The sequence below is a fragment of the Diospyros lotus genome, chromosome 8, assembly GCF_014633365.1.
Source record: "Diospyros lotus cultivar Yz01 chromosome 8, ASM1463336v1, whole genome shotgun sequence".
Classification (NCBI taxonomy): Eukaryota; Viridiplantae; Streptophyta; class Magnoliopsida; order Ericales; family Ebenaceae; genus Diospyros; species Diospyros lotus.
Genome location: NC_068345.1, coordinates 732,169 through 746,000, shown reverse-complemented (window position 1 = coordinate 746,000; position 13,832 = coordinate 732,169). Strand labels below are relative to the sequence as shown.

Genomic DNA, 13,832 nt, shown 5'->3' with positions numbered 1-13,832 from the left:
GTTGATATTTCTTTTAAATTACCGGAGATGTTGGTATAAATAAGTAAAAGCACGTGCTCTTTAGGACAATTTGCCCAGCCGGTTGGGCCGGAGGCAGAGCGTTCGCGGAAGCGAGCACCAGAAGTACGAGCGCTCCCAAGAGAAAAAGGCGGAAGAATCGGTGGATGAAATGACTTGGAACACTCCCTCGCTGGCCGTCGCCGCCCGGTTCACCCTCCTCGCCGTTCTGTCCGCCGGCACCGTCTATTGCTTCTACAAGTCCCGCCGCCTCAGGAAGCTCGCCTTCCAAAACCCTAACCCTAAGCTGTCTCCTGCCAGAGGCAAGCTCTTCTTCGTCTCCCAAACTGGCACTTCCAAAGCCCTAGCTCAAAGGCTGTTCGATTTCCTCACTGCCAAAGGTCTCGCATTTGACCTCGTCAATCCGCAGGATTACGAGCCGGAGGATCTGCATAGAGAAACCCTAGTCGTGATCGTCGCTTCCACTTGGGAGGACGGAAAGCCGCCTCCGAACGGCAGTTTCTTGGCCGATTGGTTGTCGGAGAGCGCCGACGATTTCAGAGTCGGATCTTTGCTGCTGAGTAAGTGCAAGTTCGCCGTGTTCGGCGTCGGGAGCCGGGCGTACGGCGAGACATTCAACGCCGTTGCCAAGGAGTTCTCGAGGCGGCTGCGGGCGCTCGGGGCGGCCGAGATTTTGCCTGTCCGGGAGGGGAATGTTGATGAGGGTGATCTGGATGAGGTGTTCGATGGTTGGAGTGCGAAGTTAATTAGAGCTCTGAAAGGTGGGGCCTTAGAAAATGGGGGCTCTGTTGGATGTAAGGATGATAATGAGAGCGAGTTTGAGGTAATTAGCGAGTCAGATGATGATGATGCAGAAGACAATGGGGAGGAATCAGGGATTGTTGATCTTGAGGACATAGCCGGAAAAATTCCTCCTAGAAAATCAACCACAGTGGTTCAATCCAATGGAAAATTGAATGGTGAAAAAGAGATGGTGACCCCTGTGATCAGAGCAAACTTGGAGAAGCAGGTACAACTTGATTAGTTGAAAACTTGCAGAAATGTGGCAATTTCTGAACACTTATTATTTTTATTGTCTATAGTCAGAAAGCTATAAATAAAGGGATAAATTTTCAATTATAGTCATTAGTTTAAATTAAACGCAACATGATTTGTTTTGTTGGCCGGCTGGTTTAAGAATAAATTGACAAGGTTGGATACTTATTTTTCCTCTTGTAATGCTGACCCCTATTGTCATTTCGCCTATTTTATCTTTGCACTTCTTTAATATTTATATTATGTTGTAAACTTGCAACTTGTTTATTTCCGTTTTATTTATTAAGATTTTTGTTTATAATAATTATTATGAGTTTACTGACATCTATTGGTAAAATGGATATCACTCCTTTTTGGAATTGAAGCTTAAACCTCACTTGTACTTGTGCCACTTGGAAAAGTTATCCATCTTGATCTTAGAAAAAAATATTCTTATTTGGTGAAACTCATAATATTATTAGCATAAGCACAATGTAATATCTTTGTTAAAGATGGAATAGCCATCATCTAAATGACATAATCTTGATATTTATGATATCTCTGAGCATGTCCTAGCTCCATTTTCGTATTGTAGTCCCATTTTTTTTAACCCTCTCTTTCCAAATGACATCATCTTTGCAGGGATATAAAATCATTGGTTCACATAGTGGTGTTAAACTCTGCAGATGGACCAAGTCGCAACTTAGAGGGCGTGGAGGTTGCTACAAGCACTCATTTTATGGCATTGAAAGTCATAGGTGACTTCTATTGACTTTTTTTGTGTGGTTGTATTTATCATTAATAAAATATTGCTTAAAGTCATAGATGTTAGGGTCCATGGTGTGTTGGTTTATCTTTTGAGATCCTAATTACAGCATAGCAGTTTGAGTCTAAAAATACGTAGTGGGCTGCAAATAGTTTTAAGTATTGTAAGTATTAAATTTTGATGAACTCAACAAGGCCTTATAAGTTCAGAGTCTGATTGTATGATAACTCATGTAAAAGTTGATATCACAATAAAAGGATGTTGTTTCTTGTAAGTTTCAACATATAGGGGTTACTTTATATATGAAAGGGTAAAAGCATGGCCTCTAAATGGTTTCTTACAACCATTAGTTAGCCTTGTCATACAAATATAATTTATCATAACTTGTACATCCTTTAATAGTTTTTAGCCTTGTCATACAAGTGAACTGCAATGTTTTTCATAGAAATATAATAAATATACATCTGATTGACATAGGCTCTTGCATTGGCAGATTGCTGCCTTACCTTCATGTCATGGCCTGAGCCTGACAATGCCTTTCCTTCCAAACCAATATGACTTAGAAGGACCAAACACCGAAACAGAGAGCAGAAACAGAGAGAAAAAGAGAGAAGAATGAGGAAGAACAGAGAGAAGAGAGAGAGAGATCTTGCAGAATTCTGATATTTTCGTTAGTTTCCTTCATTCCCTGAATAGGAGAATATACACGAGCGTTTGGGAGGAGAGATTCTCCTGCCAGGGTGGGCCCTACAGCCTAACAAACTTGATATTCCCCTAACTTCCCTGCACATGGCAGTAACTACCTCTACACTAGGAATTACAGCAGTAAAAGTAATTAAACTAACTTCTACATTAGGAATTACAGCAGTAAAAGTAACAAAAATTTAAATAAGCCATGGTAAGGGCCCTTCTCGTGATGCTTCACTTTATATATGACGCTTTGATCTTGTGCTTACTTTTTTTCAATTACCTTCTCTTTCAAGAAAGCTTATAGTCATTAAAAATTGACAAACTGATTCTGTCTTTCTCTTCTTTCTCCCCCCTCCCCTTTCTTGATGAATTAGGTGCATGGAGGCTACTCCAAGCTTGGCATGTGCCAACAAATGTGTTTTTTGTTGGAGACATCACACAAATCCTGTAGGGAAGAGCTGGCAGTGGAAAATGGATAATCCTTTAGACATTGTAAACTCTGCAATAGATCTGCATACAAAAATGATAAAGCAAATGAGAGGAGTTCCAGGTATTTCTTATATTTTTGGTTTACTCAGGTGATCTTTAAAGTGTGTCAATCTTTGCCATATTACATTGTAATTTTTTTCATGTCACCAGTAACTGATTACCTCACTGGAAGGGTGGACTAATTTGCCTATAGGTGTTAAACAGGAGCGCTTATCAGAAGGCCTTTCTCCAAGACATTGTGCATTATCACTTGTTGGTGAACCTATTATGTACCCTGAGATTAATTCACTTGTAGATGAGCTTCATCGGAGGCGTATTTCTACTTTCCTTGTAACAAATGCACAGTTCCCAGAAAAGATTAAGATGCTGAGACCTGTCACCCAGGTTTGAGGCCTTCTTTTTCTCTTTTTAACTCTGATTTTTTAATGCTTTGGTGTTGATTTTTTATGCAAACCCATTTTGGACTTTTTTGGGTGATGCAGTTATATGTAAGTGTAGATGCTGCAACAAAAGAGAGCTTGAAGGCAATTGATAGGCCACTGTTTAGTGATTTCTGGGAGCGATTTGTTGTAAGTACTTCCCCCCCACCCTTACTCAAGAGCGGTTGAGAACAAGAAAGGGAAATTAAATAGTAGATATAAAGAAGGCATTTTACCAAATTATGAGGCATAAATAGAAAGATTTGACTGTGAGAAAGAACCAAGAATAATGATCCAAAACTCAAAAATGTTGCATGAAGGGTAATTGAGTACACAAGGCTTATGGTATTCTGGAGTTTGGGAAGGATCAGTTGTGTTTGGTCACATTCTTATTTAGAGAGTCTTATCCATAGTTTTAACCATAAAAAACCACGCAACTTGAACCATGGGACTAGGGTCATCCTTTTAGAAAAGCTACATGGATGGCATAAAAACATTCTGATGCCAGTAACTTTACAATTTACATTTGTGACTAAGATGGGTTGGACATGTGAAGAGGGGACCAATAAACACATAAGTGAGGCTAGTGGATGAAATGGAGGAAGTTTGTTGCAAAGAGGGAGAGAAAACTTAGTAGGGAACCTTTAAACGTGACATAAGATAAATGACCTTACAGAGGATATGCCTATGGACAACAATGGTTGGAGGTCTATAATATACATAGCCCATCTCCACCTAGTGGCATTAAGGCTTGTGATCGTTGTTGTTTTGCGAACAACTCACGTTGATATATCAGTGATCTTACTATGATTGTGCTGACCTTAATCCCATTGAAAGAGCATTAGACAATAAATGTAAAATCCTGATTCCCCACAGCTTGCTACTTTCTTGTAGATAACAGAACAGCAAACATCTATTGCTGAGTCTTGGCTAAGTGTAAGCTCAGCCAGAATAATAGTTGTGAATGCTTACTAGCAGGACTGGGAATTTCATCAAATATGCACCTGTCCTTTCTGGATAAAACATTGTGTCCTTTGTTCTTGAGACAAACACTAGTTCTGTATTCAACCTGTGACAATGTCCCTTTTCCTTTACCGTTTTGCCACTTAACTGTTACTACCTATGCTTCTGCATTGTTCTCATCTATTTACCTTCAAATGTAACTATGATTGATCGCAATAAGATTTTATGATTGTGGTCATCCAGTGTGCTCTATTTTGGCTGCCAAAGCTTTTAGGCCAATTCAATTTTTGGTCCAACTGCTCAAATTTTCATGAGAGGGAGGTAGCAGAACTGGTTTGGTGATAAGAATTTGTTTTTATGATCTCCCGGCATAATTTCCTCCCATCCCTTCTCTTCTAATGCCCTACTTATTTAAAGTACTGCAAAAATTAATGGCAGGATTCTTTGAAGGCTCTCATGGAGAAGCAGCAGCGAACTGTTTACCGTTTGACGCTGGTTAAAGGGTGGAATACAGAGGATGTAGATGCCTATTCTAGTCTCTTTGCTATTGGGAATCCTGATTTTGTGGAAATTAAAGGAGTTACCTATTGTGGATCGTAAGTTTTTCTTCTCTGGCTAGGCTTGTGTTTTCATTATTATTTTTGTTAATCACTGAACTTAAACTAACACAGGTAAGAGGAACTTTTGACAGGTCTGCTACATCAAAGTTGACAATGGAGAACGTTCCCTGGCATTCTGACGTGAAAGCTTTTTCAGAGGCTTTAGCTCAGAAGAGCGGAGGGACTTATGAGGTTGCTTGTGAGCATGCCCACTCATGTTGTGTTCTCTTGGCAAAAGTGGATAAGTTCAAGATTAACGGCCAATGGTTCACGTGGATAGACTACGAAAAGTTTCACGATCTGGTTTGTAGCTCCACCTCATCTAATACTGAATGTTCTAAAAGGCATCATGGATAAATGCATCTGTTCGTGAATTATGTACTCATTAATTCAATATCCAGGTTGCTAGTGGAAGACCTTACGACAGCAAGGACTATATGGCTGCCACACCATCTTGGGCGGTCTATGGAGCTGATGAGGGTGGGTTTGATCCAGAGCAATCTCGATACAGAAAGGAACGGCATCACAAATCAAGTCGCTAACTGTGAGCTTGGGCTGTCTATGGGAGCCAAAGAAGGTAGCTTTGATCCTTCACTCTCAGCACATATAAGAATGACAACATAAATCAACTACTGCGCATTCTGAAATTTTCACCATCGATACAAAAGGGTCGAGTGCAGGAATACTGCAGTCAAGCACGGTACGTATTCGTGTTGCCCCTGTTTTCTCAGCCGGCATTATGTTTTACCATATTTAGTTTCCTTATGGAGCAGTTGTTAACCAAGGAAGAAGAGGGGCTAAAAGCCTGCAGCAGATGTTTTGAGCATTAGAGGAAGGTAGGTGGAGGATGGCAAAGTGTCTTGTGTGTGGCATATCCCAAAAAGTTGACGTTGGGAGTGGGGTCATTTTTACACGCAGTATAGTTTTAGTTTTATAAAGAAGTTGTTTTCACGACTCAAAATCGTGATTTTTCGATCATCGTCTTTTTGTGGTACATTTTATATATGAAAGGGGGGAATTTGAATTCAGGTAAGCTTGTCAGTCTCAGATGTCGGTTTTGATTTAGGGAGCGTTATATGATGTTTTATGTAATTTATGAGCAGTGAAAGTTGGACTTTAGCACAATAGCAGTAAGAGTTTAGATTGGCTTGGATTTGGATGAGTTGATGGGTGGAACATCGGCCGCCGTCACCACCCTCCCTTTGTTGACTTAATTGCATGCAATGCAAATGCGCAACTACTAAAAGTTGATGTTGATGAATTATAATGAATGACTTTGTTCATTTTTTGACTTCCAGCTCGGCTGCCCCGTTCTTGCTATAACAAAGTTTGAATCTCTTATGTATTAATATTAATTAATTTACATGATGATAGCAATATTAACAGAACCATATTCTAGAATAATTAATCTGTTCTTAAAAGAGGGGTCTCCAAACGTTCTTTAAATTACAGAAATAGTTTAGAGATGTTGATTTTTTGTGTGTATTTTTTGAACCGAAACAACACTTCAAGATACGTTTATTATGTGCATTACAGATCGAACAAAGCCTCTTGGGTTTTTTTCTTTTTCTTTTTCTTTCTAGTTTAGATTTATTGAAACTTATTTAACATCGCCACAAGCGAGTAGCAGCTCGCTACCTACCCACTCTTGGATTAAGAAATTGAGAATGAAAGCACGCTCGAAGAAGTGTGAGTGGAGAAAGGAATTTTGGAGCTCCCAGAAAATTACAAGAATGTTTTCTGCCATAGCCATAGTGGCGTGGAGGTTGAGCTGGCTGGGCAGGGGAACGACGTCGTCCTCGTCTGACTTCTTCTTCTTCTTCTTCTTCCTCCTAATGCTGCTGCTGCTGCTTCTTTTCTTCTTCTTCCTAAAGAAGAACCAGTACCAGTACCAGTTCTCACCTCCCATTCATTGGAATTTACAAAACCAAGAACAGAATCAAATTACAATGAACACAATTCAATTCTCAAACCAGTAATCATAATATTACCCACTTTTCCCAATTCAAAATATTTAACCCAAAAAGAAAAGAAAAAGAAAAGAAAAAGAAAAGACTCCATTTTCCAACAGCAGCCTCCATTAACGACAGTTTCTGAGCAACACAAAGGAAATAAAAGGTTTTCCAGAATTCAGATTTGGACAATTGATTTGAGTTTCGGCTTTCAGCTGCTCTTACGGGGCTTGCTTTTGCGCCGAGCTCTGCTTCTTGGCGGCGGCTGCTGCTGCTGCTCTTCCTTCTCTCTCTCTTTGCCGCCCACAGAAGACGAACCCCCCGCCGCCGCGCCTTGCATCTTCGGCTCCTCCTCCTCTTCTTCTTTTTGGCTCGTCTTTGCTTTCTTCGAGTCCGTCTCTGCTGCAACTTCAGCTTCTTCTCTCTGTTCTTCCTTATTAATCATCTCTTCACTCTCAATTTTCTCGACGACTTTCCTCGGTCTGCCCCTTTTCCTAGGAGTCTGTTGCTGCGGCTGCTCGGTGCCTATCGACGATGATTCTGCTATTGCTACCGATAGTTCCTTCGTCTTCTTTGGCATCTTCTTCTTCCCCATCGATCTTTCCCAAGCTACCAACTGATCAATCCAACAATACCCAGATTGTCAGATAGGAGAATCGACGCCTGTTTTTCCACCAAAATCAAATCGTTTAATAATCTGATCAGGTTTCTTCCTCGAATCTTCACAGTTACAAATAGAACAAACCTGAACCAGTAAACAACAAATTTCTGGTAACATATACAAGCCCAGAAAGCCCCTCTTCTTCTTCGCCTTCCACTCCACCAGATTAAAACCCCACCCAATATCAGCAACCTCTGATAGCAGTAGTACTGATCAATTCAACGATACCCAGATTGCCAGAAATCCAATGAACCCCTTCAGTTTTCCCTGCCGAAATCATAATTTTTTCTAGGTTTCTAACTTGGAGATGAACAACTCTTCGCTAATACTCCCTCTGAGCGAGATGAAAAGCCCGAAGCGCCATCGAAGTCTTTCTTGCCCTTTTCATCACTCTGGGCTTCAATCCAACATCGACCAGAAAGCTTGACAAAGAGTTCGAAAAGCCATCATCAGTAAGCACATCTTTCCTTTTCCATCTCGGGCTAAAAGGCATACACACACACACACACACATATAGATATATTTATTTATCTCTATCTGTCCATTCTTTTGCTGTAGACTGTAGTTGCTCTCTCTCTCTCTCTGCGGAATAAAAGACAAAAGGATGAGGAAATAGGGCTGAAAGCCAGTGCCCTCTCTTTCTCTCTCTCTCTCTCTAAAGCCGTTGTGTAATAAAGGGCTGATCCTTGGAATGAAGAACAAAAATAAACTCGAAATTTTGGCATTTTCTTTTGTGATTTTAGGGAAAACAAAAGAAAGCAATTGTGTCAGTTATTTTAACAAATCAAGAAAAAAAAAAAAAGTCAACAAATAAATCATAAACAAAAAGAAGATAACCCTTTTCCTGTTTCCAAAGTTTAATATACTTTGTCGAACATTTATTTTTAATAATATTTATATATTAATCTAACGTAAAATATAATATATTATAAACAAAATACGAATAAGTGTCCAAATAAGATTTGAATTCTTACTTGTGTGTTTAGAATGATAAAAGTGAAAGAAAGTGAATTAAGTGAGTGTAGTTTGCAACAAAAATCTCACTTTAACTAAGAGATTGATTGTTGGCTTCATTTGTGCATATTTCTCTCGATCCTAATTGTTGAGATAAGTTGGTTTCTTAGTACTACTTTATTGTCTAAATATTGTCTTTCTCTTATTGTCTAAATATTTCTCTCCTTCTTAAATTATACATACGAGAATAGATACGATATGAAATAAAAATAAAATTATAAAAAATATCTATAAATAGAAAATATAATTTTTAATATAAAAAATAGTTAATCATTTTAAAAATAAAAATAAATTTTATAATACATATAAAGAAATTCTAAAAAAAATACAAATTTAAAGTCAGAAATATAGATGAAAATGATTTCTAATTTTTGATATTTTTTTACTATTTGTCAGAATGTTTTTTTACATTTTAAACATAAAAATATTTTAAAAATATTAAAACGATACTTCCGAGACATTTGCGTACATCATATATATATGTTTAATTATTGTGCAACAAATGCTACATCTAAACAATTTGATTATATTGTTGTATAAATTGTTTGTTGAAAAATAAATTATTTTAAATATTATTAATGAAAATAAATATACATAATCTTTGATAAAAGTGGGTAACCAAGAAATTTAAAGTTTAGTAGTTGTGTCGGAATGTATTTTTATAAAATAAAATAAATATATTAATAAAAGTTATTGTATAAATGCATTTTGACATGATGATTGAATAATAATTTTTTTTTTCAATTTTATATATTTTGATCTAACACAGATATTTATTTTCATCAATCAAATTTGAAATAAAAGAAATTACTTTTATTGGTATTTTCAAAATAAATTTCTTCTAAAGTTATAGCTCCCCAAATTGTTCATAAATTAGATTTATCAAATACCTGGTTTTAAGGGAAAGGGGTAAAATGGTAAAAGAGCAAGCGGCAGCCAGGGAGTAGGGCCAGCGACTCAGTCTGACCACTTGTGTCGCTTCTCCCGGGTTTCGAGCCGCTCTGCTGTGCTGTCCTCCACTCACGGCGACGTGGGCCGCCTACGCCCAGCCGTCCGATGCGTCCGTTCCACGACCATCGTACGGTCAACAGTACGTCTATCCTCCGGACAGCTGGTGCTGACGTGGACCGTCAGATATTTAATCACAACAATCCTGGCCACAGGATTGGAGGCTCTTTGAATTTGACCACACCCTCCATTCTTTCATTTCTACTCACATTCCTTAGGTGCAAAAAGGTGAATTCTCTCATGGTCTCACACGTTATTTCACATATATGGGAGAAGTTAATCATGAAATATGACAACTCTCAAGATAGGAGACACAATGTATAGTACTCATAAAAATCTATCCCCACAAGAAAATAAAATTCTCACATTGCGACTATTATGACTCGAAACTGCATTCTTGAGTGTAATTTTCTATCATGTGAACCATCCGTGCTATGCCCGTGGGACTACTCTCACATTCCTAATACTAAAATAAATATATACCTATTTTTTTCTCCCATCGCTATATGGAATTTTGATATAAAATTATATTTTGATTTTTTTAATTCTTAAGAAATTCAAAACAAGTCTCAATAAAAAGGTTTAAACTTACGTGATATTGTAAATAGTTTATCACACGCGTTTAAGAGATTGAATTATTATAAATTTATGAGTTTGAATTTATCTCTACGTGAATATCGATAATTTATATCTATTTGAGGTGTTAGGCGTTACTCTGTTATTTATCTGTTCATCTACTCAAGTTGAGGGCGTGACAAGTTGTAGATTTTAAAAAAAGTGATAATTCCAATCGAAAATCATATGTACTTTTAAATTTCTCACATTACAAAAAAAAAAAGATTTAAACTTATAACGTCATAATTATAATAAAAGATGGATCACACTTGAATCATCTTTAAAAATATCGTTTTAATTTTAAAAAAATTATTTAAATACTCAATTATGATATCTTTTTATAATATTCATGCATTAACATATATCACATTTTGTGTTATATAAATATTATTAAAAATACGAGAATATGGAATACTTTAATTTAAAATCACCACTTTTCATGAGCTAATCTTTTATATCAAAAGGGTCTCATCTATTAAGATAAGAGATATAACCCTTACAAAATTATCAACCCTTAAAACATTAAAACATGTTTGCACTTATTTTCTACTATCTTGTTGATGAAGAGCGATTATATCTATCAAAAGTTAAGATGATATCGGCCTAGTCTTAAAAGTGATGTGTTCTTTCTAATAAATTGTCACATGTTATCATTTTTTTCTCTTTAATTTATATGAAACATGTGGGATCTAGAAGCATCGGTTATGTATCGTTCTCAAGGCTATACTCAATATGGGTCATATCACAAACAAAGATTCAACAAAAATTGTGTTCAAGCTATTTTAGATCAAATTGCCTTTTTCTAAAAAATGGCCATATGTGGGCTCTAGAGTGGTCGAAGAAATATGGATCACACATCAACTAGAACCATATTCACATGAAATGGTTTAGTATAAATCACGCTCGAGCTATCTTGATTCGAGCTATATAAGTCTTGAATTCAAAACTTAAGATCTCGACCAATTTATTATTTTTCTCTGTCTATCCCTCTCTATTATTAAAAATTACGTTAAAAATTAAAATCCCCGTGCTTACAAAAATTATGGGACAGGGCCCGAATTCTAGTTGAAGTAGCATCACTGCACAAAAATTACTTTGATCAGAGAAATTGTCAAATGATGATGATTGCAGGGTTGGCCATGAGATTTTAGGGGCCTAAACAAGCTCACAAACTAAAATTTTATTGGGAGCTTAGATTTTCAAGATTTTAAATCAAATTTGATATTAAGGGTTTGCATGATTTGACTTTAAAATTTAAAAAAATTAACTAAAAAATTTTAAATGTTAAATGACTAAAACATTAATTTTTCTTACAAAATTTTGATACAAGAATGATATTTATTGTTTAAAAAATATTAAAATGTAGAAAAATTCACTAAGGAATTAATTTTTTTATAAAATTTGTGGAATTGGTATTTATTATTTAGCAAATATTAAAATTTAAAAAAATTCACTAAAACATTAATTTATTTTACAAAATTTGTGGGATTGGTATTTATTGTTTAAAAATATTAAAATGTAAAAAAATTCAAACGTGTTGGTGGAGTGAGTTAAATCAGTAATCTAAAAAACTTTTAATTTATAACCTATTAGTCAACTAACAAAACTTAAATAAAATTAGTGTAAATTATGTATTTTAATACGTATTTATTATATATTTAAAATATATATTCAAATTTCTAACTTAATTTTTAAGGGGCTTTCCATGTCCAGGGGCTTTAGACGATTGCCTTGATCACTTATCTTCAAGACCGGCCCTAGACAATCGTACACACGAGAGTTTATGTGCTTTGAAACATCATATTTTTAGAAAAGCATAAACGAAAAAGATAAAATAAAATTAAACAAACACGGAATATAGAAAACCATCAAATTGTTTCCACATTTGTGGTATTTTTCATATAATATAAATTTTAAAATAAAATTGAAATATTCCTTCGACATCCAATCTTATTGACGATATTTCAGAGCCTATTGATACCAAATCCCTCTTAAAGAGTAGTGCTGGTTTTGGCTAGGTTTTTTTTCAAGATGTTGGCCGTGCCGTGGTATTCAATCTCAAGCTTGCAAAAGGACAAAGCTCTACCCCCAAAAATATTGACGATTAAGTCCATTACAAATGATTCGAAGTAGACTGACGTGCATTTGTAATTATTGTGATTTAAAATTTAAATTTAATTATGATTAAAATATATTTATAATTAAAAATACTCATTTAACAGTTGGAACAAAGGGCAATAGGAGTTGGGTCAAGTGGGGATCAAACTTGAAGACCCAATTGGACACGAAGGTGGTTGACCGGTCTCGGTGGGTCCCACGACCCCCAAAGTAAAAAAGGAAATAGTCGTCTCGACGGTCGGATCGATGTGGGCCCCAACTCCGTCGTGTCCATTCAATCCGAATCGTGCCCCAAGATCTATCTGCCTTCTTCCTCTTATCTAGCTGGGCTCCATTTTCGTCCACGTCATTCGCCACTTGGCGCGTCCAGTCACACTCCATGCCATGAAAAAAGGTTTTTGATGCTGATGTGGGTCATGCACGTGAAATAATAATAATAATAATAATGATTTATTTTTAATTTAAAAAAAAATTTCAAATAAAATAAAATAAATTATTTTAATAATTAATTACTATTAAGATATTATTATAAGTATATAATTATAATATCCAAGAGGCTAAAGAATGATAATATATATCGAGAATAAGTAAGAAAATAAATAATACTAACTGAATATCTTTTAAGCTGAATGTAGACAAAAAATTCAAGCGTGCTAAAGCTAGGGAAGTTTAAAGATAGGTGACCCCCTGGGAAGTTCGTATAAGCCCATCAGAGTAAGTTATTTTACTCCTTCCTATCGCTCGATGCGAGATGTTACAAGTGGTATCAAAGCCGACCCCCGAGCCTTTGAGCGTAATAGTATTTTATTTATTTATAATAATAGTATAGATATTAATTAATATTTTTCCCATTTTAATGAAAGCAATAGTATTTTATTTATTTAATGCATATTGCCAATCCTTTATTATCTTTTAAATCACTTAGTATTTTATATCTTTTTGTTTTTACACATTGGAAAACAAAAACACAAACTATTAACGATGTTATACGTTATTCCCGTATCACTCTTTACGGGCCAGACTCAGTCCAATGGGCCGATCCAATTATCTAGATTTTAGAGAGTCCAAGCGACCTCGTCAAAGAAAGCCCATAAACCACCGAAATCCAAATCTCATAAAGCAAGCATTCTGTGAGCTCCTGGTAAAGCCCCTAGCGAGCTCTCAACGATCAATTGACGAGCTCACAATAAAACCCTCAGTTCGCTGGACCGCCCAGGTCGCTGGCCTAAAATCGCCAGCTCGCATAAGTGGTAAAACTGCTCAGAAGTTAGTGGTAGGGACTATTCACTTTATCTGCAACAACCCATACCCCTCGTAATAAGGATCCTACTTCTGGTTTTGTGCAGACGATAAGGACTGTTTGTCCTCCATTATGTAATCATTGTATTTCTATATGTTATCTAAATTGTAAAGGCCCCTCAGTATAAATAAGAATCAAAGATATCATGAGGGGTAGGGACAGAGAGAATAATCAGATACCGCCATTTTGAGAAAATAATCAGAGTG

At 36.2% G+C, this 13,832-nt stretch overlaps 2 protein-coding genes across 6 annotated transcripts; one reads left to right on the top strand and one right to left on the bottom strand.

Annotated features, from left to right (window-relative positions):
- The first annotated feature begins 59 nt into the window (after window positions 1-59).
- On the top strand, window positions 60-6,255 carry LOC127807968 (S-adenosyl-L-methionine-dependent tRNA 4-demethylwyosine synthase). Of its 5 annotated transcripts, XR_008024835.1 has the most exons (10): window positions 61-1,027; window positions 1,675-1,790; window positions 2,863-3,038; window positions 3,171-3,361; window positions 3,460-3,546; window positions 4,798-4,955; window positions 5,051-5,261; window positions 5,360-5,535; window positions 5,627-5,658; window positions 5,732-6,255. XR_008024835.1 is itself a non-coding variant. In XM_052346234.1 (9 exons), exons 1-8 carry the CDS (start codon window positions 170-172, stop codon window positions 5,498-5,500), a joined length of 1,938 nt encoding a protein of 645 aa, XP_052202194.1. In that variant the 5' UTR covers window positions 61-169; the 3' UTR covers window positions 5,501-5,535; window positions 5,627-6,255. The 5 variants fall into 5 exon arrangements, 3 of the variants coding, with proteins under 3 accessions (XP_052202195.1, XP_052202194.1, XP_052202192.1); XR_008024834.1 differs by having other exon boundaries at window positions 5,360-5,658; XM_052346234.1 differs by having other exon boundaries at window positions 5,627-6,255.
- Window positions 6,256-6,464: 209 nt separating this feature from the next.
- Window positions 6,465-8,223, bottom strand: LOC127807971 (uncharacterized). Its single transcript, XM_052346240.1, has 2 exons — window positions 7,656-8,223; window positions 6,465-7,573 (listed from the first exon to the last, which is right to left on the bottom strand). Exon 2 carries the CDS (start codon window positions 7,503-7,505, stop codon window positions 7,122-7,124), a length of 384 nt encoding a protein of 127 aa, XP_052202200.1. The 5' UTR covers window positions 7,506-7,573; window positions 7,656-8,223; the 3' UTR covers window positions 6,465-7,121.
- Window positions 8,224-13,832: the final 5,609 nt, after the last annotated feature.

Excerpts from the sequence above, each read along its gene's own strand:
- LOC127807968 (XM_052346234.1), top strand. The coding sequence starts at position 170 with ATGACTTGGAACACTCCCTCGCTGGCCGTCGCCGCCCGGTTCACCCTC. Across the intron at positions 1,028-1,674 it reads GAGCAAACTTGGAGAAGCAG|GGATATAAAATCATTGGTTC; the intron begins GTACAACTTGAT and ends TCATCTTTGCAG. Across the intron at positions 3,362-3,459 it reads TGCTGAGACCTGTCACCCAG|TTATATGTAAGTGTAGATGC; the intron begins GTTTGAGGCCTT and ends TGGGTGATGCAG.
- LOC127807971 (XM_052346240.1), bottom strand. The coding sequence starts at position 7,505 with ATGGGGAAGAAGAAGATGCCAAAGAAGACGAAGGAACTATCGGTAGCA.